The sequence below is a fragment of the Heliangelus exortis genome, chromosome 3, assembly GCF_036169615.1.
Source record: "Heliangelus exortis chromosome 3, bHelExo1.hap1, whole genome shotgun sequence".
Taxonomy (NCBI): domain Eukaryota; kingdom Metazoa; phylum Chordata; class Aves; order Apodiformes; family Trochilidae; genus Heliangelus; species Heliangelus exortis.
In genome coordinates this window covers 73,933,192-73,957,575 of record NC_092424.1, presented here as the reverse complement: position 1 = coordinate 73,957,575, position 24,384 = coordinate 73,933,192, and the positions used below count along the sequence as shown (strand labels likewise).

At 38.9% G+C, this 24,384-nt stretch overlaps 1 protein-coding gene across 1 annotated transcript in view; it reads right to left on the bottom strand.

Annotated features, from left to right (window-relative positions):
• Window positions 1-3,164: 3,164 nt before the first annotated feature.
• The window catches only part of SIM1 (SIM bHLH transcription factor 1), a 54,928-nt gene continuing 33,708 nt past the window's right edge, over window positions 3,165-24,384 (bottom strand). Inside the window, exons 10-12 of the mRNA XM_071741268.1 lie at window positions 20,456-20,621; window positions 12,772-13,177; window positions 3,165-9,639 (exon numbers count right to left, since the gene is read on the bottom strand). Of these exons, the coding sequence (XP_071597369.1) occupies window positions 8,909-9,639; window positions 12,772-13,177; window positions 20,456-20,621 (1,303 nt within the window). The 3' untranslated portion in view covers window positions 3,165-8,908. The remainder of the gene's footprint in view (window positions 9,640-12,771; window positions 13,178-20,455; window positions 20,622-24,384) is intronic.

The window sequence follows — 24,384 nt, the reverse complement described above, 5'->3', positions numbered from 1 at the left end:
TTATCTCTTTGTATCACACCTTTGTTATCATTTCTAAATATTGCATACTAACAATTCCTAGGAATAATGCTGGAAGTGGGAGATGCCTCGCATATGACATTTAACACCTGACACACTGGATATCAAAGAAGTAAAGCTTATAGTCCATAGAAAGATTGGAATATGCTACTGCTTTCTGGTTTTTATTTTTCAGGCCTCAGTTTATGCTCTGTGGTTTATATTAATATTATTTTTATAATAGAATATTTCTATTTTTAAAGAGTGTATAAAATGGATGACAAATACAGATAATATTATAAAAAGGATAAAGTTGGTGACAGCTTGTGATTATAATGACCCAATGAATAAAAAGGATGAGATGAACAGTTATAATGAACATTTAACAACTTGCGTGTAAATTAGTGCATGCTTAGACAAAGACTCAATTTTTAAGTTTCCCTCTTAAGTAGTACAAGATAGTACATTTGTTGTTATTTTCCAATGCAGGTATATGTCCTCTGGTTTCAGTTTTCATCTTTATGTTCTGTTTGCAGGCCAAGAGTGACAATGTTTTGCAATGCAGCTGAACAAGGGCATGTATTTGGTATGCTGAAGGCATCTATCATCTTTTGTCTGTAGCTTTTCTGAAAAGTTCATCACCTCCATTCCCTCAACCAATAGCTTTCTTGTAGCAGAACTAATGCCTGTGAGAAAACGACTGCAGGTTCTTCAGTGTGGCATTTACACCAGCTATATAAAGAAGGGAAAGGGAAAGAGGAGTGCAAGTGATGGATACTGTTGCCACATAGCCATTTTCCTCATGAAAAAGAAAACAAGATTTTCAGGATCAACAGAGGATGCTTGCTGAGCAAGTTAGTTGAAAAGATTTGTGAAATCACAAGCCAGGGCTTTGGGCAGGAGGACGAAAAGGGACGTGAAAGTCATAATGCCTCTGAGGGAGCCAAAAATAAGAGGGCAGAGAGAGATGTCTGGGAGGATAAGCAGGCTTCATGATGGTGAGGTCCAGTTTCATGTATACATAGCCCTGCACCTGACCTCTTGACCACAGTCCAGAATCTTGTGTGCATACTTAGTGAAGTAACATCCATGAAGAAAGCGTGTAGTCTGTCAGGCTTTGCACTGTGGTGGATAGCCCCTTTTTTTCACACAGGCACACCAAGCTGCATAGCAGCAGGCTATTTGTGACCTTCTGACAGTCAGAGAAGCTTCATCAAATGAAACTGCTGATGCCAAAGCCTCTGATGGCCACCATATGGGGATAAAGGAAGTTCCTGATGGTTTTGTACAATTTTATTACAATGGCCATGACAGCGGATTTCCTCAGTGAAGAGCAAGTTGCCAATGAGCACAGGAGCCAAGAGTGAATAGAGACCAGTGGGCAATCTTTATGCAGCAGCAGAGAGACTGAAGAGCAGGCACGGATATGGTAGGGCTTTCAGCACACAGCATCCAGGTGGATACCCAGTTTTCTCACAGAACTGAGCATGGAGAAACTAGGAATACTGCTGCCCTAAGGAGGACAATGTGGTCCTGTGTAAAAATTGATCGCGGTGCCTCTTTTTAGGAAAGGGAAAGGGAAAGGGAAAGGGGAAGGGGAAGGGGAAGGGGAAGGGGAAGGGGAAGGGGAAGGGAAAGGGAAAGGGAAAGGGAAAGGGAAAGGGAAAGGGAAAGGGAAAGGGAAGGGGAAGGGGAAGGGAAAGGGAAAGGGAAAGGGGAAGGGGAAGGGGAAGGGGAAGGGGAAGGGGAAGGGGAAGGGGAAGGGGAAGGGGAAGGGGAAGGGGAAGGGGAAGGGGAAGGGAAAGGGGAAGGGGAAGGGAAAGGGAAGGGAAAGGGAAGGGAAGGGAAGGGAAGGGAAGGGAAGGGAAGGGAAGGGAAGGGAAGGGAAGGGAAGGGAAGGGAAGGGAAGGGAAGGGAAGGGAAGGGAAGGGAAGGGAAGGGAAGGGAAGGGAAGGGAAGGGAAGGGAAGGGAAGGGAAGGGAAGGGAAGGGAAGGGAAGGGAAGGGAAGGGAAGGGAAGGGAAGGGAAGGGAAGGGAAGGGAAGGGAAGGGAAGGGAAGGGAAGGGAAGGGAAGGGAAGGGAAGGGAAGGGAAGGGAAGGGAAGGGAAGGGAAGGGAAGGGAAGGGAAGGGAAGGGGGCATGTTTTGCACAGCTATGCAGCATCGTTTAGGGAAAAGATGATACCACCTCCTGCCTGCAAACCAGGGCCAAATTAAATCCAAGAAGAGGTAAACTGCTGAAACTGTCCCATAGGAAATGCTAAAAACATGACATGGTTCAAACATCCAAATCAGTGTTGCAGGGTATTCTCTAATCCATGCAGGAGCAAAGGACCAGTGACACAATTGGTCCCCGTTTTATGCAATAAATTTACCTGAGATGCAAAACTTCTGTGCACTTCACCTCCATCCTTTCTGCTTATTTTCCTCTTACAAGTGGAACATATGTGAGCTACCACTTTCTCTCTTGAGAGAGCTGCTTTCTCAGCCAGCATCATGCTCTCGCTACTCTCAGACATCACCAGTCTCATGTTTGTTCACCTGCAGGGAAGAGCCTTGAGGAGCATGACTGAGAGGATGGAGTTTGATGGCTCAGAAACTGATCCAGAAAGTGAGAGCTGTGACTGTGACCCCTAAGGACCTAAGACCCATAGTAGGCAAGGGCTGCAGCTGCTAAGATGCTGCACAGTGGCTCACATTACTATGGGCTTAGCTGAACTGGGCAAGCAAGGGCACAAGCCCAAGTAATAGCCAGCTCTCAGGTCTGAAAGGAGTTTAGCATAGCTTCTCACCTATTCCTTTGTTGTAACACATCTTAAAATAGATGCTTTTCATTTATTTTAAGAATGTAAGGGGCATCGTGCCTTCTAGAAACACAGCAGACTAATCACAACGTAAGAAATTAATATTAATTAAGCCCCTGTGAGTCAGCTCTGCTTGATAGAATAGTATTCAGACATCATTTTTAAATGGGGTAGCAGCATATTATCACTGTCCCTTCAAAATTTCATAAACCTCATTCCAGATTTAGAGACCACTTAGGGTTCACAGGGATCAAAATAAATTATATTCACCATGTCCTCTCCCAATTCTGAGAAATATTCTCATCAATTAAAATTCATTCCTGAAAAATGTATCTTATATAGGACAATCCTCAGCTTAAAAATTTAGAAAACCAGACAAAAATTGTATATTGGTAGCTATATTTTTGACAAAAAAAATCTTCACATAATAAATACATCTTATGCACATTAACTTCAAATTTACTTCAGAAAGCTATTTACAATATAAATAATTATAAATGGGAACACTTTGCAAGATATTGATGACATAGCTAAATTATGTTTCCTACATTACATTCCAAAGGAAAACTTCAAATTACAGATGTTGTGCTACAATGTCACTAGAACCTATACATTGCAAGGCATGGTATCTGAAATGCTGGCAATCTGTGTCTTTTTTTCCTTTTCCATAAATATAACTCATTGTCTTAAAGCAAGCACAAAATGCTTCATTATGTTTCAAGTGTTTTTTTTTCCCCTAGATAAGTGTATTTTTTATGCATTGAAATATTTAACCTGGGAAAAAGTTGCAGTGCCTTAAATTTACTTTTTCTAATAGACTTTATTTCCTTTGAAATGCAAAGGTGCCAATGCTTTATAATGTGTAGGCAATACTATTTCTTGCATTTCTAAACTTCCTGCTGTATCGGTAGCTGAAAAGAAAAAAACACATGCAGTCCAAATTGCAATAAATAAAATGCTTAAAAACTGTATTTTGAATCCTAGAACAATAGGACATCTTGAGAACTCCATGTGAGAGGGGACTTAAATAGTGAATACAACCAGACAAAAAGCTTTGTTTCTTCTTGTATTTGATCTTTCCTTTTAAATACAGCTTCATAGATGGAGTCATAAATTACCTCTTTTCAGAGAGGGAAGTATTCCTAGCAACTTAGAGCCAGATTTATCCACAGAACTCTTGTATACATATGCTTAATGCCACAGTAAAGTTCAACCCCATATAATTATTTTTTTTTCATTAATAAATGCTCTAAGAAAATGTAAAGTGGAGTCACACGTAGTGATCTCACTTTTCTAAACAGAAGACTTTAATTTTTGGTCTTCAGAATAACAGCTAAACCTTCAGCTACACCTCTCAAACTGAAGAGTTACCAAAAGAATCTGGAGGTTTTTTGTTCGTTTTTTCCTGTTGTTTTGGGGGTTTGTTTCTTTTTGCAGTGCATACAGCTGAAATTTTAACCAAGAATACTAACTACAAAATAGAAATAGGTTCTCCTCCACACTGTGGAGGTGTCTGAAGCTAATCCAGTATACCTACAGGAAAGCATGTTCACCCACCATTTTTCCAAATAACAAAGTCTGTGTTGCCTTTAGACCCCTAGGTGTACAAAGTAAACTTGCAACTCATGGAAAGACCAGAGCCTGAATCCATTTGCTGCCAGACATTAACTATAGCCACCTTAAAATAGACATAGCTAGGTCTAATCCTGGAACTGTGAGCTATAATCTCCAATATATAGAGCTTTGTATGCAGAAGATCTGAAACCAAAGTGTATGGCACAGCTTTGTTCCTTGACTGATAGCTTTACTGACCTTTGGGACAGCCAGGCTGGTTTCCTGGGGTGGCTGTGCCTTTTCCAGAAATACTATGTAACCTTTTACTTTTTTCTAAATCACTCAGGATGTTCACAAAAATGAACATATGGTGGTTAACATACTTCGGGACATTAATGAATAAATGCTGCATGTTGAAAGATAAAAATGAGATTCAGACAAAAGTGATTAAAATAATTTAAAAGAGCAGAAATTCACCGCATAACTTGTGGCAGCAAGACACATCTACCAAAGCCATTTGAAGCTTAAGAAATACTTCTGGGGCTCTTCAGTGCAGAGAGATGCACTAATTCTTTCAAAGTGTGCATAAATAACCTCAGTCTATAGAAACACAGCCATTGCCTTCCATGTTTCCCATATTCACAATCTGAGATTAAAAAAAAAAAAAAGTACAAACAATCCCCAAACCTACTGCCAGTTCACCATTCAGCTTTTTTTGCCTTTATGCGTATTAAGTAGTACCTTACTCCACAAATATTCCCATTTGATTCAATGGGACAAATTGCTGAGTAAGGTTCTTCTTCTAATTTAAGAATCTTGCAAACTTGTCCAAAATTTCAAACTCCATGCCCCTGGGGTGCAAATTTTGCTTCTTTAAACAAAAGAGGTATTCCAAAATCAGAATGCACCAAAATCATTATGCACCATCCACTGATACCAATAAGAATATTGTTTCTATTCCAAAACACAACCTACATACCCTCGTCAAATGTGATACATTTGAAATGTATTTGCTGCAAATGCCTCGCATTTTTCAGTTTTGCAAAATATCTCACCTCATCTGATTTAGAAAAGGGGGAAAAAAAAAATATATCCTTGAAGGACACTAAATAAGAATTTGAATGAAATAAATATTTAATGGAAAAATAAGCTCTACACCATAATGAGAAGTACAAGTTATATGAGCTGCAGTGATTATATGCTTTAATTAAGATTGCAAACTTGTTTTTGATGTAGCATGTAGTATGTGGAGTCTATGCTTACAACATTCAATGCTATCTGTCAATTAAGAAAAAAATCATGGCTATCTGAAGATGCAGGATGGCAAATTGGTTGACAAAAGGCACCTGTCTCTGTCAGACTGTACTGAAGTTCTAAGGAGTGCCAGTTGCTGGAATCCCATGGTTGGAGTGAGCATCAGGCTTAGTTTGTAGCACAAGGTGGCTGCATGTGCAGACCTCTCTATGGAGATTCTAAATATTCCATCAATTACACTGCATTTTCCTGCATATGTCATTGTAGTGGACTACAGATATTAAAAATAGGATAAATAACTGCAGTTTGTGAAGTTTGGGATCACAGTAAATAAGACTGGGGGATTTTTATTGCATAGCACACTGGCTTTTTTCATACAGAGCACAAGCATCTTATATTGTGCCTGTTTGGTTTGTAGGTTGTCCATTTTTCAAAAGTGCCTGTCAATGCAAATACAAGGGTGCCCAAATGGTGTTTTCCTGACTACTTTTGGCCACTGCACTGTAGCCAGGGAACTGCAGCTGGTCTGCAGGATTCTATTGCCTTGTAATTAAAAGGTTGTTAACAAGAGTGCTTGGTGACCCCAAGAAACTTGAGTGCTGACAAAATCCCAAACAGTTTAGGAAACTCTTCTGTTGTACAAAATATTATTGACACTTAGACTTACTTTTCATATGTACTAGTAGGGATAATATGATACCATGTACCTCTACTCTAATTCGCTTTGCAAATTGTATTTTAATACTGTACAGTGAGACTCCAAATACAAGTTTATTCATATTATTCATAGGAATAAGTGAAATAAACATGTATCCAGAACTAGATTTATCAAAAATACTTTCTCGTTCCTATGGTTTAGGAATATATACAATTGTTGGGCTGAAAGGAATCTATTTTGGTCCAGTCCTCCCTCTGAATTAACAGTTATCAATGTTTTTCTTCCCCTCAATTATTTGCCTTGTTTTTATCTTAAAGCAAGCAAACAAACAAAAACCTCTAGCTGCTTCTCTTTATGACCTTTGTTATTCATTTGGCAGTTAGTCAAACAAACTTCTTGCCAAATCATTTTGTTCTCATTTTGTCTTGGCTAACTTTCAATGCCCTGTCTCTCATTTCTTCCTCTAGTTCAAATAGTTTTAGACCATTATTTATCTCTCCTCTGCGCAGAGCTTGGTGCACACCAGTGACATTCCCCCTTACTCTTTTCCCTTTACAAAGATGACAGACCCAGTTTATTTAAAGTTTTTATTAGATCTTTCAGTCTCTTTATCTTTTGCTGAGCTCTGCTCCACCTTTTCTATTATGAGCTCTGGATAATAAAGAACAGACTGTGTTGCTCTTCCTTGTGTTCAATGTACATTTCACTAGGAGTGATCTCACTGCAGTCAACAGAGATCGCTTATGGAGTAAGGTACCACTCAATTTAAGATCCACAATCTGCCTTGGAGTGATCAGGACTATACACAATATTCCAAGTTCAGAGAGGTAATTTCCTCTGCTTTCAAGTACATCTCTACTTACGTGGCTTATAATGTTATTATTTAGCTTTTGCTTCTGATTAGTTTTATTGGAAAATAGATATTTTTAACCCACCGTTGCATGCTGGTTTATATTTAGTCTCATTTATAACTCAGTCCCACATGTTGAGCTTCTTAATGTTACAAATGAAGCTAGATTTAGTGCTAATCTCATTTTAGTAACCACCTCAAGTCCTCCACACTAGCATAATAGGGAGTGGTGGTCCTGCTCCCATTGCAGTCAACTTTCAGACTTCATATAAATGCCATACAACGAAGGACAGGACTTGCAGTTGTGCCTACAAATGCCCTATTCTATTTTTTCTAGAATATGGTTCTTATTTACTCTTTTCCAGTCAATTAGTGTCTCTTTGTTCATGAGATTATTAAAAATTGCAAAAAGTTTCCCTGCCTCTTTTGATGTCTTCTATAACTCTAGGACAAGCCCTGATAACATCAGCATTCTAATACAATCGAATTTCTCAGAATCCTGATTTCACTCAGTATTTTTTTATGCACATATGACTGATTTTGGTATCCCTATTATGTTCTAGTATTCATTAACTTTTCTACTGCAAGCAAGAAAGGACCACATATCCTCTTTTCAAAGTCATACCTATGATTTTACTGAATTGCAGAGTAACAGTTTTCTATACTTCCTTAATGTACTCCAAAATGTTATCAGGAGCAGGATACACAGCAATACAGGTTTTGTTTATTTTTGCCTCCCATATTTTTACACTTATTCAATTGATTTGTATTTTATAGCAAAATTTCTACATTTTACTGAGTTTCTTCTAATTTGTGTTTCAATTTAATTCTTAATTATTTGGCCACTTAAAGCCACTTTCTTATTTTGCAATTATTACTAAACAGCATACGTAGCCATAGAGTTAAATGCATTTGTCTTGGACCACTCTTCATTCCTGCCTGTTCTCCTTGTTTCTTCTGGAGATTTTCTTCCATTTCACGCCACTACACTGCTAGTGTGACCTTTCAAAAATATGAGGACAATCTCCCACCTCGACAGGAAGACAACCAAGCCCTATGTATTTCTCAAAACTACACTGAGAAATGTCCTCATTATACAGTAGAAGTAAATACTTGATCATACTAATCATGAGGGTACTGCTCCTCTGCCTCCTTTCAAATTAAGCATATGTAGATAGATATGCATGACAGTTCAAGAGGAAATTACAATTCTGAAGAGCTCTCCCTTTTTTTTTCCCTTTTTGGTTTTGTAAGGATTAACCATGGATGCTTTATAGCCAGGGAGCAGCACTACACACTTTGCCATTAGAAAACAGATCACCAGAAGTACACATTTTACGTGTATTTCAAAGGAGCACACCCCAACTTGCTGTGTAAAAAGTGTGTATAGCAGTTTTGTTGGCTGGGACCTGTAGGGCACATGTTCAGAGGACCTGTCCTTCGCAGTGTTTCAAACCACCACCTCTTGCACAGTGTGCACGAATAGTTCTGCTAACCTTCCCCAAGCACTCCCTGCCCAGGCCTCTTCCATCCTTCTCACCTTGCATGGCACCAGTTTTGAGTTTAGCTCTAACCCTGCATGCCAGTGTGTTTTTACTTTATAAAAGTAATGTGTGTTAATTGACTTATTCACCCAAACCCTAGGTTATTCTTTCTAGTGCATTCTTTCTATTCTTTCTATTCTGTGGTATATCAAATGATGATAATGACAAGGGCATGAAAACATAAATCTTCCAATTAGATCTCAAAGGTTATTTTTTTTAAAGCACAAAAGTTTTTAGAAAAAAAAGTGTCAGCTTCCATTGGTTATTATGACAGATGTCCCCTTGTGTCCTTGTGCTGGATCTTGCTGCATCCTTAAGTGAGAAGTCACATCAAAGTGTGATCCATTACAGCCTAGTGAATAATTTCTAATTGTTTCAGTGTCATATAGATGCTCCAGGGCATATCCAGTTAATGTGTAAGCATGCTTATCAAAGTACTGCCTGTGGGAGCTGTAATAATTTGGAGAGGCTGCTGGGTGGTCCCCTGGGGTTTGATGAGGGGACATGTCTGAATGCAGGTAGTCTTTAGCTAGTACCAAGCTAGATTTTGATATTCGGTCAGAACTGGGGCTGCTTATCCTAGACAGAGTTGTGGGACTGTTGTCGTAGCCATTTTCATGTGGGCTCATAATCTTCCCATCTCGTGGTGGGATGTGTTCACACGGAGGAGTGCTGGCAACCGTGGGGACACGGCAGACATCCCCTGCCAACTGCTGCTGGGGGTAGTTGGCAAAACAGATAGCGTGCTTCTTCCCTGTGCCATTAATGGAAACCAGCGGATCAGGGGTTGTCTTCCGCAGCTGTAGTCTGTTTTCTTCCTCTTTAATCATTTGCTGGGTGGCTCTTATGAGGGTTTCGATTTTGCTGGGCTCATGTGGACTGCTCTGGTATTGCTCAGGGCGGTATCGGTCGCCTGATTCACTGGCAGAGCCAGGATCGGGTGAGCTAACAACACTGTCCTCATCCCAGTGCCCTCTCCCTAGGAAAGAGAGAAACAGAACAAGCATTGAGATTGGAGGAGGAAATCAATCTTGAGGAACCCTGAATCTTGAAGTACTCTGAACCTTATTTTACAGAAAACAAACCAAGACATAAGTGACAACAGTCACTAAAATTGACCATGGTAGACCCCTTGCTCTTTGTGACAACCTCTAGTTTCCAGTGCATCCATGTCAAATAACCAACACAGCTGAAATACACAAAGAGATGTAAGCACCTCAACACAGACATCCAGTGTCATCTGAGACATTCTAGGGTAACCAAGCATCTACATAGACCCAGGAGATATAGCAACAACTCTACAAGAACTTCTGAAGCAGCTAGAGGACAGACAGGGTACACCAGGGAACACCAAAGTGCCTCTGGCATCAATGTTCAGGCCTCTGACCCCTCACTCTTTGGATGAAAATCAGCAAAGTCTGAGCAAATTGTGACTATGATGAAAACAAAAATCTCAAGGAACTAAAAGTGCACATGACTCCAGCATGTCTTCTTAACCCCTTCCAGGAGCTAAAGCATAGAGAAAGAAAGCATTGTGGAATAGTTTGTGGCCTTATGGTGACTTTTTGCAGGTTACACAACAACAAATAAACAGAAGTAATGAATCAGTTATTCTTTAGAAGCATCAGAATCCCTTGACAGGGTTATTGGAAAAATATGATATCATAGCATGATGCACAATATTTGCTGTATAAAACTTTTAGAGTGGGAAAATAAAGCTGTTCTTACCTCTCTTTAAAAAAATAAGGCCCATAGACATACCAGAGAAGGTGTTCAGCCTGCATGTAGCTGACAGGACATAATCAGATCTGTCAATATTCACTAGGAAGTGAGTGACCTCCCCACCTGAACAGCCAGCTAAGGCCACACTATAATAAAGAGCCTGACAAAGGATTTGCTGACATTTGCTGCAGGAGGACATGTGTTGGACTGGCAAACTTTACATAATGATGCCTTCGCCTCAGCACATACAGTGCCTTCTTTGGGAATGAAGCCTTTTGGGTTGGTTTGACGGGGCTCCTTGAAGGAAACTTAGTTGTAGAGCAGCAGATCCCCCTACTTTGTGTTAGACCAGGGCATACAGGTCTGTTTGAGTGGCAGATCACTTCTGCTGGGCTGCAGAGTTCATGACAAAATCAGTGATGGGTTTTTATTATAAACATATCCTGGGCTTTGTATGTGGAAAATACTGTGCTGCGGAGTATCTCGAAAACCTAATTTTATCCTCCACAACCTCATAAAGTTCAGGGCCAAAATGCCAGGGCCTAGAGGTAGAAAAGGGAGCTCCCTCTGCCAGAACACGTGGTACGTCAGGTTCACCATGATTTGCTGGGGAGCTGGTCAGCCATGGCCCTAAGCTATGCTCAGTTTGTCTCAATGCACAGACCACCCTGTCCCAGGCCTCCTGAGGGTGAGCAGAAATTCACAGGATCATACACAACATCCAGGGCCTTCCATACTGGTCAGCTAATTGACATTTTTGTAAGGTTACTCTGAACCAGAAATTCCAGACGATGCATTAGAAGAACAGAAGAGGAGGAAAATGCTTTTCTACCCAGAGAAACTGCTCCGACAGCAATCTTCGTGTAGCATTAAGCTTCAATTGAGAAAGGTCAAGGTTTGAAACAGCCTAAATCTAAGTAAAAATGACATATTTAAAACAGAATCTAAGATTTTTTTTCTCCTGAACTGAGAACAGGTCAGGTTTTACCCCCAAAGCTCCATGCAGATTGAAGGCCCACTGAAACATTTTAGACTTGATAGAATAAAGAAAATAACTGCAGTACCTGGAATTATAGAAAAAAGAAGGAACAAACTGAAATCAAATTATATTATCCATTTGCATTAATTATCCTTGATAAAAACATGCAATGGATATTTAATAATTTTGCATTTGTACTTCTTTCTGATATTTGTAGATCACTTTCTTTCTATGTTCCATAAGAATTCTCATGCTTAAAGCTGTCAAGCAAAATTATCATTCAGCTCAATTCTCTTTTTTGGAGAAGAAAAAGCTAGAGAAACACAAGTGTGACAAATACAGAACAGACACAATGAAGGAGGTGTGTACTCACAAAAAAAAGTGGAGAGCAGTACTAATCAGTAAAATTTAGATGTTGACTGTATTTCCTAGAACTTTAATAATTTTTCTGATCTCAAAATTTTTCTCAGATTGAAGTAAAACAGAACAAGTTTTTTATTTTAAAAAAACTCATTCTGCAAGTTGATGGAATGGTAATATACAGTTAGCTTTTCAGAGCTCTTCAGAAACAGCCTATATTTTGACAGATTATTTTAGCAGAAGCTTTTTTAATATATACTTCATTTAGACTTACAATCTTTAACTCTCACTTTTGAGTCAGTTGCAATCTTTCACCTTTCAACTCAGCTTTCCCTTTCAAATCAATGATCTTTGGATTTTCCCAAATCCAAGCTCATCCTTTCACTGAATTTTTTACTAGCTTCAGCTTCTGGAGATGTGCTGATGCACTGAGGTTGCAACCTGCCAGGCACCAAACAATGCTTCAGTCTTGGTGCTGAAAAGATGGAGACACTTGACTAAAAATTCTAGGTGAGGATTAAATGTCTGAAACCAAAAGCAAATGCAAATTTGAATTGCAAAATTTCAGTAAAAGGAAACAGCAAAACTTACAGAATCTAATAATAGGCAGTGCAGAGAACAGTCATTTGAAGAACAGTTTCTCCCATGATATTTAAGGTTGGGTTTAGCTCAAACTAGTTTTGCACTAAATATATTCCATCCAAAGTATTTTTATACGGAGTTGAATAAATAGCACATTTCTATTAAGGTCGTGTAAATTTGTTCATGTTTTTAAGATCATTTTTAAGATCTCATCAGTTAGATATTCCCACCTTAATTTCACAGACTAAAAAATTACACAACAAATTCCATTTTGCTGCATATAAGGCAGCCTGTCAACCTGAAATTGAACTTTAAGTGTTCCTCATCTCCATAGAGGCGACCTCTGAAGCAAGGGCATGCATCAAGGGTCTCTCTCATTTTCTGTCTCTCACATAAACAGCTGCATGTTCATGTCACATTGCTTTATTTGAGATGATGCCACTTCTGCAAATCCTCGTTATCTCTTACCGTGAAGCCTGTGCACTGAAGTTATGTGGGGCATACTGTTCTCATAAGCTTCTCTGCTCTCCGGGGATGACTTGGTCAGGGGCAAGGCTGAACGAGAACCCCACCAGCTCTCCCTTCCGGGCTGCGGTGTGCCAAGGAAATAGCGGCCAGCTTCACACCTCCCTCCTTCACAGGCCTGAGTATGGAAATGTCTGTCATCAACCAGCCTGGAGTGGTCAAGTGCAAAACCATAGCAGAGAGCACTGTGGTCTGAGTACTGTCTGTAGGCACAGGAGATGTCGTGGTGCTGAGAGCTTGGTCTGTCCGCGGGCTCCAGGAGCTGGGGAGAAGCCGTGTCGGTCAGGGGGCTCCCACCCCACTGGCTCTCATGGTCAGACTCAGACCTCTCAGTGTGAAATCCAGAATACTGCAAAACAGGAGGAGGAGTGGGGAAATTACTGGGGGAAATCTGCAAGTAGCTGCATGGAAAAGACAGAGTATGCATGTGATGGGGGTGTTTTTTGAAAGGGTGCCCACACCTCCTGATTGTAGAACATTCTCTAATGAGCTCACAGATGACAGGACCAAACTCATGGAAGTCTAAAACATCCCGCTTTGACTCTTAATAGCCATTTCCTTTATGATGTGTATTATTAGGCTGAGCAACATCACTGTCACAATTCAGTATTTTTTTATTACTTTGAAAGCCAGTGGTCATGCTCAGAAATGGTGCTCCACCTGTCCTTGGCAAAACGCTTTCAAAAAGAACTGAAATTAAAACTGCTCCTGGAGCATTCTCTCATACCAAATTGAAATGAATGCATTTCAAGAGTTGTTTGTTGCTTTTTTGGTTTTTTTCTAAGCTTCCTTCTCTTCCCCTCATATTTTTTTTGTTGTTGGATTATTTTCTTAACTGGAGTGGTATCTTGGAACTTCTTTCCTCCCATTAGTAGGGAAAAGAAATCCCTCTGTAGATCCAAGGACTATCAAAAACACTACAGAGTAAAGCTCTGAAGTGATAACAGATTGGTAGGAAGATAAAATCCCAACTCTGTTGCAATGTGGGAAAAAGGAAAATTCAAAAACTATTTGAATGAAAACCTGACTGCTAGGCAAAGCAGGCAGAGTCAGCATTTGCTACCCATGCTTAAGTAGAGCCCTCCCAACACAGAAGCAGCAACTAGAAGGCAGATGGAAAAGCAAACAGAGTAGGAGCACAGGCATTTGTTTACAGAGAAGGAAGGGTTAAGTTAAATGTCACATATTTCTAGATATTCATAATGAATGTCTCAAACTTTTAGATACTTTTTGGGAAGAAAAAAAAAAAAAGAATGCCTATTAAACCTCCTAGGATTTCTCTTTCTCATTTTTAAATCTTTTAATTTACTGGAATTGTCAGACTTCACGGAACATCTTTAAACCGATTTCACCCTTGCTTACAGATTGGGATGAGACTAAAGTTGTACATGCTCACCTCTTCAATACTCTACACTCATGTCACAAATCAATGTATTACAACATGAAAGCCTGGAATTCTCCCATTCCATCACTCACCTTCCAGATGCCCACTCTGCTTTGTCTTTTAATAGGCATTAGGCCTCTCTCCTGAAAACATAAGCTTACCTTCCTTTTCACTAGATTGAGTTGCCATGAAACTCCTCATTAACAGCCAAGATCAAGGTTTTATGCACTTACCAATTGAAAGTACTGACCAGATGTTTGACTTACAGAAACTTAAAACATCTGTGCAACATCAGTAGTGAAACTACTTTGGTTTTGGCATTTAATTGGGTATTTCTTCAGTATTGCAGTTTATATTTGGGAATACTGTTTGCTAAGAAAATATGTTATTTAAAGGAGAGAAAAAAAAACAGTGTTGTGGCTCTGGGATGCTCAGTGATATTTTTTATAAGTTTTCAGAATACCTGTAGGCAAAAAGCCTACCACTAGATATGGAGGAGGTCAGCAAGTTAGTACCACCACATTTATTGCAAGGTTTTAGAGATTAACAGATAAATCTGATTTCGCAGGATAAGATAGTTACAGAGCCACAGAAGAGTTCTTTCTTTCTAAATGTCAGTAATTTGGCATACATTAACTAAGAACTTTATCCAGCCATTGCAGTGGTACATGACCATCTGAGAGATCTAATTCTTCTATTATCCTTTCATACCTAATGTCTTCAAATTGTTGAGTCACATAGGTATCTTCACAAATACCGACTGAATTACTGTAAACTTTTTGACAAAAATCTCTAGACAAAACCGTTTCCAATGAAAAATTAGATATTATTAACAGGATTATTGCTATTAATTTTTAGTTTAAATGCAAATTCACAAAAGGAAAACTACTTTTGTACCTTCTCTGAATTTTAGTATTATTTTTAGCACTCTTTGTGGATTTGACTTTTAATTTAAAATGATAAGCCAAAACATAAGATAAACATAAAGGTAAGTATAAAAAAGTTAAAAGTTCATTTATTTTCTTATTAAAAACAATACTCGTACTATGTATTTCTTTCATGAGGATGACAAAGAAACATGTTTCCAATAATATTATAATGAAATTTCATTTTTTGGATAATTTATGATAATAACAAATGCCAGAGGTTCTTCCAAACTGAAAATTCTTAATTTCATTTAGCCTTAATAGATATTCTTCTGTTAGTTCTCTGTTTCAAAAGGCACCTCATGATCCAACATAGCTTCTCTTGAAGGAAATTGCTCCATTTAACTGAAAACTTGCTCAATTTTTTTTTTTTTTTTAATCTGGGACCAGACCACTGGGGTTTCAATTGCACAGGCCTTTGTGCACCTTTCTCATAGAAATGGAAAAAATTTCAAAGGGTACATGTTCAGTATATCAGAAATGCACCATGTAGTATCATATAAGCAAGTGGTCCAGACCAACAGTACTTCAAGCATATCCTTTGGACTTGATGTAAATTATGATTATTTGGGATGTGACCCACCACAGCTGCCAGGCCAAGGACAGAACTAAATTAACAAACAGAATTGCTTGCGACTCACATTGTCTACCAGGGTTTGCTGTGACTGCTTGTTCTACAGCATAAACACAGCCCCAAAATATGGCTATTTCCCTTTAAAATTAATCACATCTCTGTTTGGCATGGCTCTACTGCTGCAGTCCTACCACTGCCTCTTCTGGGAATCTGATGTTGACAGGTGGAGACTCCAAAGAGGGGCAACGTGTGACACGTTGACAGGGAGAGAAATTAAAAGATGATCAAAGATACTGCTTTACTGAAATGGGAGTGGAAACACTATCTCTGAAGTCAAAATTAGGCTCCCACATGTCAAGTGTTGAAAGACCATAAAAAATGGCAACAGATTTAATGAAGATTATGGCAAATAGAAATTTGTGATTTTTTTTTTTTTTGCTTTTTCAACTCCAGTCCTGACTCACCACAAATCATTTCATTTCTGCCAATAGTTGCCTTCTAAGTCCTATGTCAGGCAGAATTACTGTTTGGGGGAGGGGTTTGATAAATTTTATCTAGCAGATAAGTGAAACATGGTAAATAACTTCAGACAGGCAACCTCTGAAACCCCTTCAGGTGATTTCTGAATTGTCTCCTGGCATAAACAACGGTGATAAATAAGTTAAATGATCCTCCTCCAGCTGGTTCCTGGAAACTGCATTAGAAAGGTCTTTCAAACTGCTAATCCAGTGTGCCACTGCACTGAGAGCACAGCAGCAGGATCAGCACTGACATCCAAAGCCTCTGTAGGTCACCACTGATGTTATTTTCACTCTGAGAAAAACTTCAGGAGAGCTGAAGGGGCAAGGAAATGGGAAAATATAAATCCAATGTCTAAGGCAAGCTTACTTGACAAGAACCCATGGAAGTGTATCAGACCAGTAAACAATTTAGTATTTCTTGGTCAATTTTCTTTTGTCTGACCTTCCATTTCTGCAGGTGTCTCACTGGCCTGAGCAATCCTCCTGTCATATGCAGCAACATCAGCCTGTTCCACACACTCTGCCAGATGTTCAAACAATAGATGTTATAGATTTCTAATTTTCTGGCAGTCTACTCTGGTTTTTATCTTTATAAACATTAAATATGTAGTGAAACCCTCTCAGAGTCCTTTTTTCCATGACAAACTTTCACTACATCAGCATTAGCAGTTTTCCTCTTGATTTGTGTCTTAACCATAAGAAAAAACATCACAGATGCGGGCTGTATTGTACTAAGAACATATGCATGCTTTTAAATCACTTTTATCTTACTTTTTACTAATGTAATCCTGAAATGTAAAATATGTTCTTTTTGCATTCACTATTATAGGCAGAACAGATGGTGAAAGGCTTAGATTAAAGTAATACAGCATGTCCATTAAAATAACCCCCACTGCTGGTGACTCTTCACCAGATCAGGAGTTATGTTTACTATAAAAAGAGGGGTTTGCTTTGCTTTTGAATACACTGAAAGCTGCCAAAGCTTTAGGCTATAGGAAGAAATAAAAAATTAAAAATAAAAAATAAATAATAATATTAAAAAATAGAAGTGTGACTGGAATTCAGCTTCATCCTGTTACCTTCACCCTATTGGGTGACAAGCCCAAATAGAAGTAGATGGCAGAATTAATCCAGATTATTTGTTTAAAGGTGCTATGATGTTTAAAGATGCTGTGATAAAATCAATTTACCTTCAAAATCAGGTGTACACCTACTAGAGATGGTTCTTATTTCCCAAAACTTAGGCATGCTGTAACACACACCAAAGCCTCCATCCAACAGTATTTGGGTACAAGCTTCTATGTGTTTGTTCTATATATATACATAATCTTTATCCAAGAACTAAAACAAGATATGAAGTTATAAAACTTCATCCAGATTTGACCATAAAATATTTCCATTAGAGATAGACAGCAGACAACTTTAAATATTTTCTTTAAACAATCATCATTAATGGGAGATTAAACTCCAAAGCAGTTGTTCAGATGATCACAATTAAAATGTTTTTCTAATCTTGCTGCTATTTCCTGTGTACAGAATAAATGAGGTCCAGGGCTAGCTTTTGGGAACACAAAATAAATGAGGTCCAGGGCTAGATTTTGGAGCCCCTCACAGTGATTATTATTATGGCATCTTTTAACCAACTCACAATTTCCTTTTTCTGACAATCTCTTTCAAGTTGTCTTCTCTCCTGGCCTTTTTCACCTACATTTTCAACTCTCCAACCTCTCTGGTAGAACAGAACTAGAAGAGCACTGTTCAAAGTCTGTGGGCAAATCCTCCAACTGTGTAATGATATTTGGGTTGCTGTGCTCTCCACTTGCTCCTTCTCCTGCCTGGGGCTGGTTTCACAGAACCTCTTGGCCCCCTGTGCTGGACTCTGTGTTAATCAAATGCTGATCGATGTCCAAAAACTCAGTATTTACTGACAGATACAAGCTCCATGTTACGCTATATCTTCTTTTGCATAAGATTTGAGGGGAGAAAAAAAACATTAACAATGTCTTTGGTGACCAGAACATCCACCTTTTGCCCTACTAGTAAACATTTGGATGAAATTTAATAGCATGGTTTTTGTACAGTTCACAGCTCATGTGGACATCCTAGGGGCACAAAACTGGCAAGGGAGAGGATTATCAGTCATCATCCAAAAAGGATATGATTCCCTTTCTCACAAAGCAAACAGTAAATGGGGGGAAAAAAAAAGTATTTATAGTTAAATTTTCCTGTGTACCCTTAACTTCTAAGAAATACTTTGTCAACTGCCTCTGTTTTACTAATAAACTTCCTGCTTTGTTCCTCCACCAAAACCCAGGCTCCTATGTAAGCCAAACCCCATGTCCTCACTTTTCAGCCATGGCTTTTGAGTTACACTCTAATTCTCCACAACTGACTGGCAAACTAGTTGGGATGGAGACTGAGAGACAGAGACCATACCACCTGCTGCATGTTCTTCACAGCAGCTTTTCTTTGTCTTTCGACAAATTATTCAGTGGTGGAGAAGGATTAGAGGGATGCAAAGCCAAGCTGCCACTGCTTCTTGTGGTGATGTGCTGCAGCGAACAGTATGAGCATTTTTCAAGACTTTGGCAACCAGCAAGGCTGCTTCTCTTTGAATTACTGAATATGTGACTTTACTACCAGGCAGCTGGTAGTGAGGATGCAAACCGAAACTGGAGACTAAACATCCTGAGTTTTCAAAAAACAATAATCAGTCTCTAATAAACCAACAGTCTCAGTGCTATGCTGCTAGCTCAGGATTTTTTTTCTGGTGGCAGAGAGAATAAGGAGGTACTGATGAAAGTTACACTTTCAGGAATCAAATTGATGTGGGAGAATAACAGGTCTCCAGCTGGGATTGTCCTGCTAGCAAATGAGGACTCCTGAAATGACCATGTAGGGGGAGGTGATGGATAATTTCAATTAATCAGATTTAGTAATCTTAAAAATCCAATTTAGATTTAGCTGCTGGTATCTTTCCTGATTCTTCAAAACAATTTTACTGCAATTTTTGGTGTCATGCATTTAAGAAAAAGCCACTTTTCTAGCAATTCACCGAAATGCACATGAGCAAATGATTTAAAAATACGAGCTGTATTCTGGCAAAATTAGATTACTAAAATTAAGAATCTGAGTTCATATCTAGGTGTTCAGTTAAATATTATCTGTACCAAATGCAGATGCCACTTAACTGAAATTTTTACCCTTGGTACTTTTCAGGGGGCGAAAAAAAAAAAAAAACAAGGAAGTGGTGGGGAGACTTGGGCACAGATTGTACACTCTCAGAGGTCCATTTAGAAAACTTTGTGCCTGAAGAGAAACTGTAGTTATCAAGGTCACTATCAGTTAAGTATTGACCTGGACTCTTCAGAAGAACATAGGTCTTCAATGTTACGTCACAAATGTATATATTTGTATCCACCCCATGGTGGCATAAGGACACTGAGACTTGCATCATTATTTAGTAAACATAATGGTTATTTCAACAGAGAGATTTGAGCTAAAGTGTTGATAGTGTAAGTGTGCAAGTGCTGTGACATCATCAGTAGAAATCAGTTGTGTAAATGTACTAGAGAAGCTCCGGTTCAGAGACCAACTCAAGTCTGATCTATTCTCCAATCAAGAACACATTCCTTACACTTTAGGCCTGAAAATGAAATCTGAGAAGTTAAAGCCTACTGATGCCAACAGCCACCTCTTAGATCTTTCTCCCTTCCAAAGCTTTATACATAGAAAACCTTTCTTGTTCCAGTTTAGCAAGTCAGCTTGTTGGTTTCCCTCCTCAAACCTCACTCCTCTTGACTAAGATTTCAGTATTAAACTGCTGTCAAACATCTGGCAGCTTTCTAGTTATGCTGGAATTATTAAAGAGTAAGTAAAAAAAAAGCAGGCTTTCTCACATAGCAAAACTCACAATCTTCTCAAACCAAGTATTTCAAAACCAACATTTTCACTTGTCCTTCTGTCCCCTCCTTATTAACTCTGAACCCTGTGCTGCTATTATTGTTGTTGATGATTTAGTCTGCATGCTGAAACATCAATGTTTCCAGCTTTTTAGAAACAGTTTAAAGAAACATATTCCTCTCTCAAGACCTTATAACCTGTTGCCGTTTATTCTTTTCGAGTAACATGTCCTTTGGTCCATTCTAATTACTCCGGTAAAGCAGCAGTCAAAATCAAGATATTAAAAAATATTTAATTTTTGTTTTTCAAAGACAGCTACCTGTGGGTATGGTGATGTCCTTGATTTTGACTTTGTGCTCGAGAGGCGGGATTTGCTTCCCTTCCTATTATCCGTTATGGTCGGAGCTGAGTTTGCGTATGAGAATGCCGGCTTGGTAGCAGTGACCTGATCCAGGGAGAGCTGGAGTCCTTTATATTCAGTATCCCTATGTAAAAGGCAAAAGGGAAAAACAAACTCACTTCATATCTTAATGGGAAACATTCCTGCCTTCTTAGTAGGGGGTGGGAATGAAAGGTATTTTTTAAGGAAAAGAACAAACAGGGCAAGCCAGTATATCTCCCTAATAGATTTAAGTAGTATAGCTTACTAAACAATAGCACTATTTTTATACTAGAAATTGTTGCTTTTTGGATCCAGCTGTTATCATCCTGATCTACTTTCTTCAGTAATAAAAAACAATGGGATGGAAATTTCTGAGATGTATATGACAGTGTTGCATTGGTCACACAGCTAAGCAGTAAATAAGATACATTTTCCTCAAAACTCTTTCGACTGTACAACTATAAACTTACCACATGTGTATATGTTTTTGCATTCATGCATGTGTGGGGGTACACATAGCAGCCTACATAGATGGCTAAATAAACTGTACAAATAATTTTTTTTTAATGAAAAACAATTCATCTTTGTATTTTTCACTGTTCAGAAAGTTTCAGGCAATTGATGCAAATTTGTGAATTTTTCTTCTTCTATGAGTCTTGTGTTTGTTCCTCCATTTGAAGCTTATTGTACTTAAAGAGTTCACTAGGCAGAGAAAAGAGCTAGATAAATGCAAGCCTTGTTATTTAACTAGTCTGTCCCTCACTCACAAAATACTAGAGGTTTTCTATGGGGAGCTGGACGTAAGGGGAGTTTGTGAAGTTTAATGTTAGTTTCATCAAACGTTCTAATGAACACACAAAAGTAAGGAAAACTGGCATTATTCACAATGTCTTACTGAGGATAACAAGGGCATATGCATTAACCTGCACCCCCTTGCACACATCTGCACGGCTGCTGATACCTGGGGGAGTAAGAAATGAGCTCTCCAGCTTTCATGTAGTCATACGGAACCTATTCTGACAATGATTTATGAAAAGAGAGTGAAACAAGGATTTCTTCCTGACCTATCTACCTGGAGGATAAGAGGAAGGATTCATGGCTTTTCTTTTCCTTCGTGTTAAGCAGCAAAGAAGGAGAACAAGGAAAGAGTAGTGCTTGTCTTATCAGTCAAGGAGGTTGGGTTGCCTATGCTTATGGTCATTCTCACATTACCCCATAGACCTGAAGACTCATCCCTAATGAATTATATTAATAATAAATTGTTCACCCAGATTTAGCAACAATATCTTGCTCTATAATCACACATATCTTGATATAAGCCACGACAGTCTTACGTTTTTCAGAAAGGAACTGCACAGCAACCTGAACAATATCACAGCTTAGTACACTGAAACGTTTTGAAATAAAAGTCAGGAAGCAAAAAGATAAACTTAATAAATCACTGAAATAAATGAAATAAGATAGATCTTTGAACAGCCACAGATAAACCTGCAGAACAGACAAATTAATTCATGCCAGTTTGACACTAAAAATTTTTTGCACATGGCAAGCAACAAACTTGGTCAATGAGGATTGTTAATTTTTTTTGGCAATGCAGCCAATGTTTTTGTATCCATGTGTATATAGCACATGAAAATTAATCACTCACAGTAAATACACTGTTTCTATTCCATGGCAGACAGAGATTAGCCAACTATAATTAATGTTTTGTAATGCAAAATTACTTCTTAATGAGGTAATTTCTTGGAGTTTTGGCTTTAATAGAGATAGGTCTCTGCTATAGTATTTGCATTTCAAATATCCTGCCTGCAGTGAAAGCACCTGAATACAGGGATTTGCTTTGATGTATTTGACAGGTAAGGTTCATCCACATATTTTGAAATCTTTCCCATTGTTTCCCTCAGAATTTCTCTCCAGACCACTTGATTTGACATGCAAAGCATCTGTCTCCATAACTGAGTCTTACTAAATTATCTTTATGTTATACAAAACAACAGAAAAAAAGGAATTCAGTTAATCTTCATATCTAACTACTAAAGTAGGATGGGTTGCAATCAATGGTCCTGAAAAAACTATCAGTCTTATCCTGACATACACATTCCCTCTATCTGATTACAAGAAGAGGAAGTGTCCTGTGGTATAAGTGTCAGATGCAGAGAGTGTTGCCTCCAGAAATGAAAATTAATCAAAATTAAGTAGATAAGTTGTTCACAGCCTCAGGGAGGTGAGGAGGTTCTGTTCTGGTTTTGAAACCACCAGCCCTTTTGCCTCCTTTTTTGCTGGTGAACCCTTAGCTCTGCCATTACCTCCCCATCTCTGGTGCAGGTCACCCTGTAACTTCTGCTGCTTCCTCATGTCAATGGAAGAGTTTTTAAAACTGGATGAAACACGACCTCAGTATTCAGACCAGAGACTGTCACTCCAACAGTACTTGCCTGCTGTTACAGTCTGTATAAGGTCCAAGCTTTCAGATCATAGAGCACTGTGCAATGCTTCTAGGTCACAGGAGTCTAAAAAAAACCAAACAGGCAAATCAGGCTGCCCAAAACCTTGCATGCCATTATGTGTTCCTAAGTCCTTGGTATTGTTATGGCAAAGAGCCACCCTCCCAGAACACCACACGTTAGAATAAACACTGCAAGCTGGTTATTTGCAGCCAGTTTCTTGTAACAATAACATCATTAAACAAAGGATAAAAAGAAAATTATCTGAACTTTTTGCTGCTGAATGCAAAGTATTCCCATAGAAAAAACTACGTTCGAGCTCTCCTTGCAGGTGAAACACGGGGTTTTGGGCATGACTGAGGCATGATTCAGAACCATCTCAATTCTGTCTTTGCACAGCTACCCTTCAGACACCAGACAGACACCAGAGCACCAGTAGTAACAGGCCAAGATTACTATCAGAAGAGGTTTGGTTTTTGGGTTTGGGTGTTTGGGGGGTTTTTTGTTTTGTTTTGTTTTGTTTTAAAGTAAAGAAAACATGGAGGAAGGGTCCTGTGGTCTCAATGTCAGATCAAGAAGATATTCCAGCAAGAAATTAAAACATTAGAGTGTTGCCTCCATATGCACTGTGAGGCAAAGAACTCGGGCTCCTAGTGATACACAAACTACAGACAGAAATTCTGACAACTTCCTGGAGGAATTAATAAAATTTCCATGAACCATGAAACTGTAATTTCCAGATTCCTGTTCTCAGATGCTTCTATCCTCTGTTACACAGTCCCAGAAACAAAGTAATACTGAGCCTTGTGATCTACATGTAATTCAAAAAAAGATGGTGGGTACGAGCCTCTTCCTCCAAGGTCCTCACCTACAAGGTCTCACAGGGGTCCATACAATCTACGTCTCTGTACATGAGACTGCTGAGAGAGAGAGTGATATGGCATGTGTTCAATTGCTAACAGTATGTTGCTGACAATCTACTATTTATCTCATTTTCTGATGCAACTATCATCACTATAAAACATCAGAATAACTACAGGAAATTAGCTCTTAAATGAAGAACAGATGAATCAAACTGAATCCAGACAAGACCAAAGTGAGGCTTCTTTGCAAAGGGAAACACATTGAAGACCTCCACCTTTTCATGATGGGAAACAGCCATCCTTTCCACAGTTGGATAGAAATTCTAGGTCCTCTTTGACTCCTCAAAAAAACGTGGATGCATATGCTTCTAAAAACATATTATTTCTTCTCTCTCTTGTCCCTCCCCCCTGAATGAGAATCTGGCCAGTATGGTCAATGTATCAGGCACCTACAGACTGGATTATCATGCTTCACTGTAATCAAACAGAAAACAGAAGGCAAAGCATAAAATCCTCTTGCTATAATATGCTGCTTCCCATTTTCTTCTCAGATCTAACC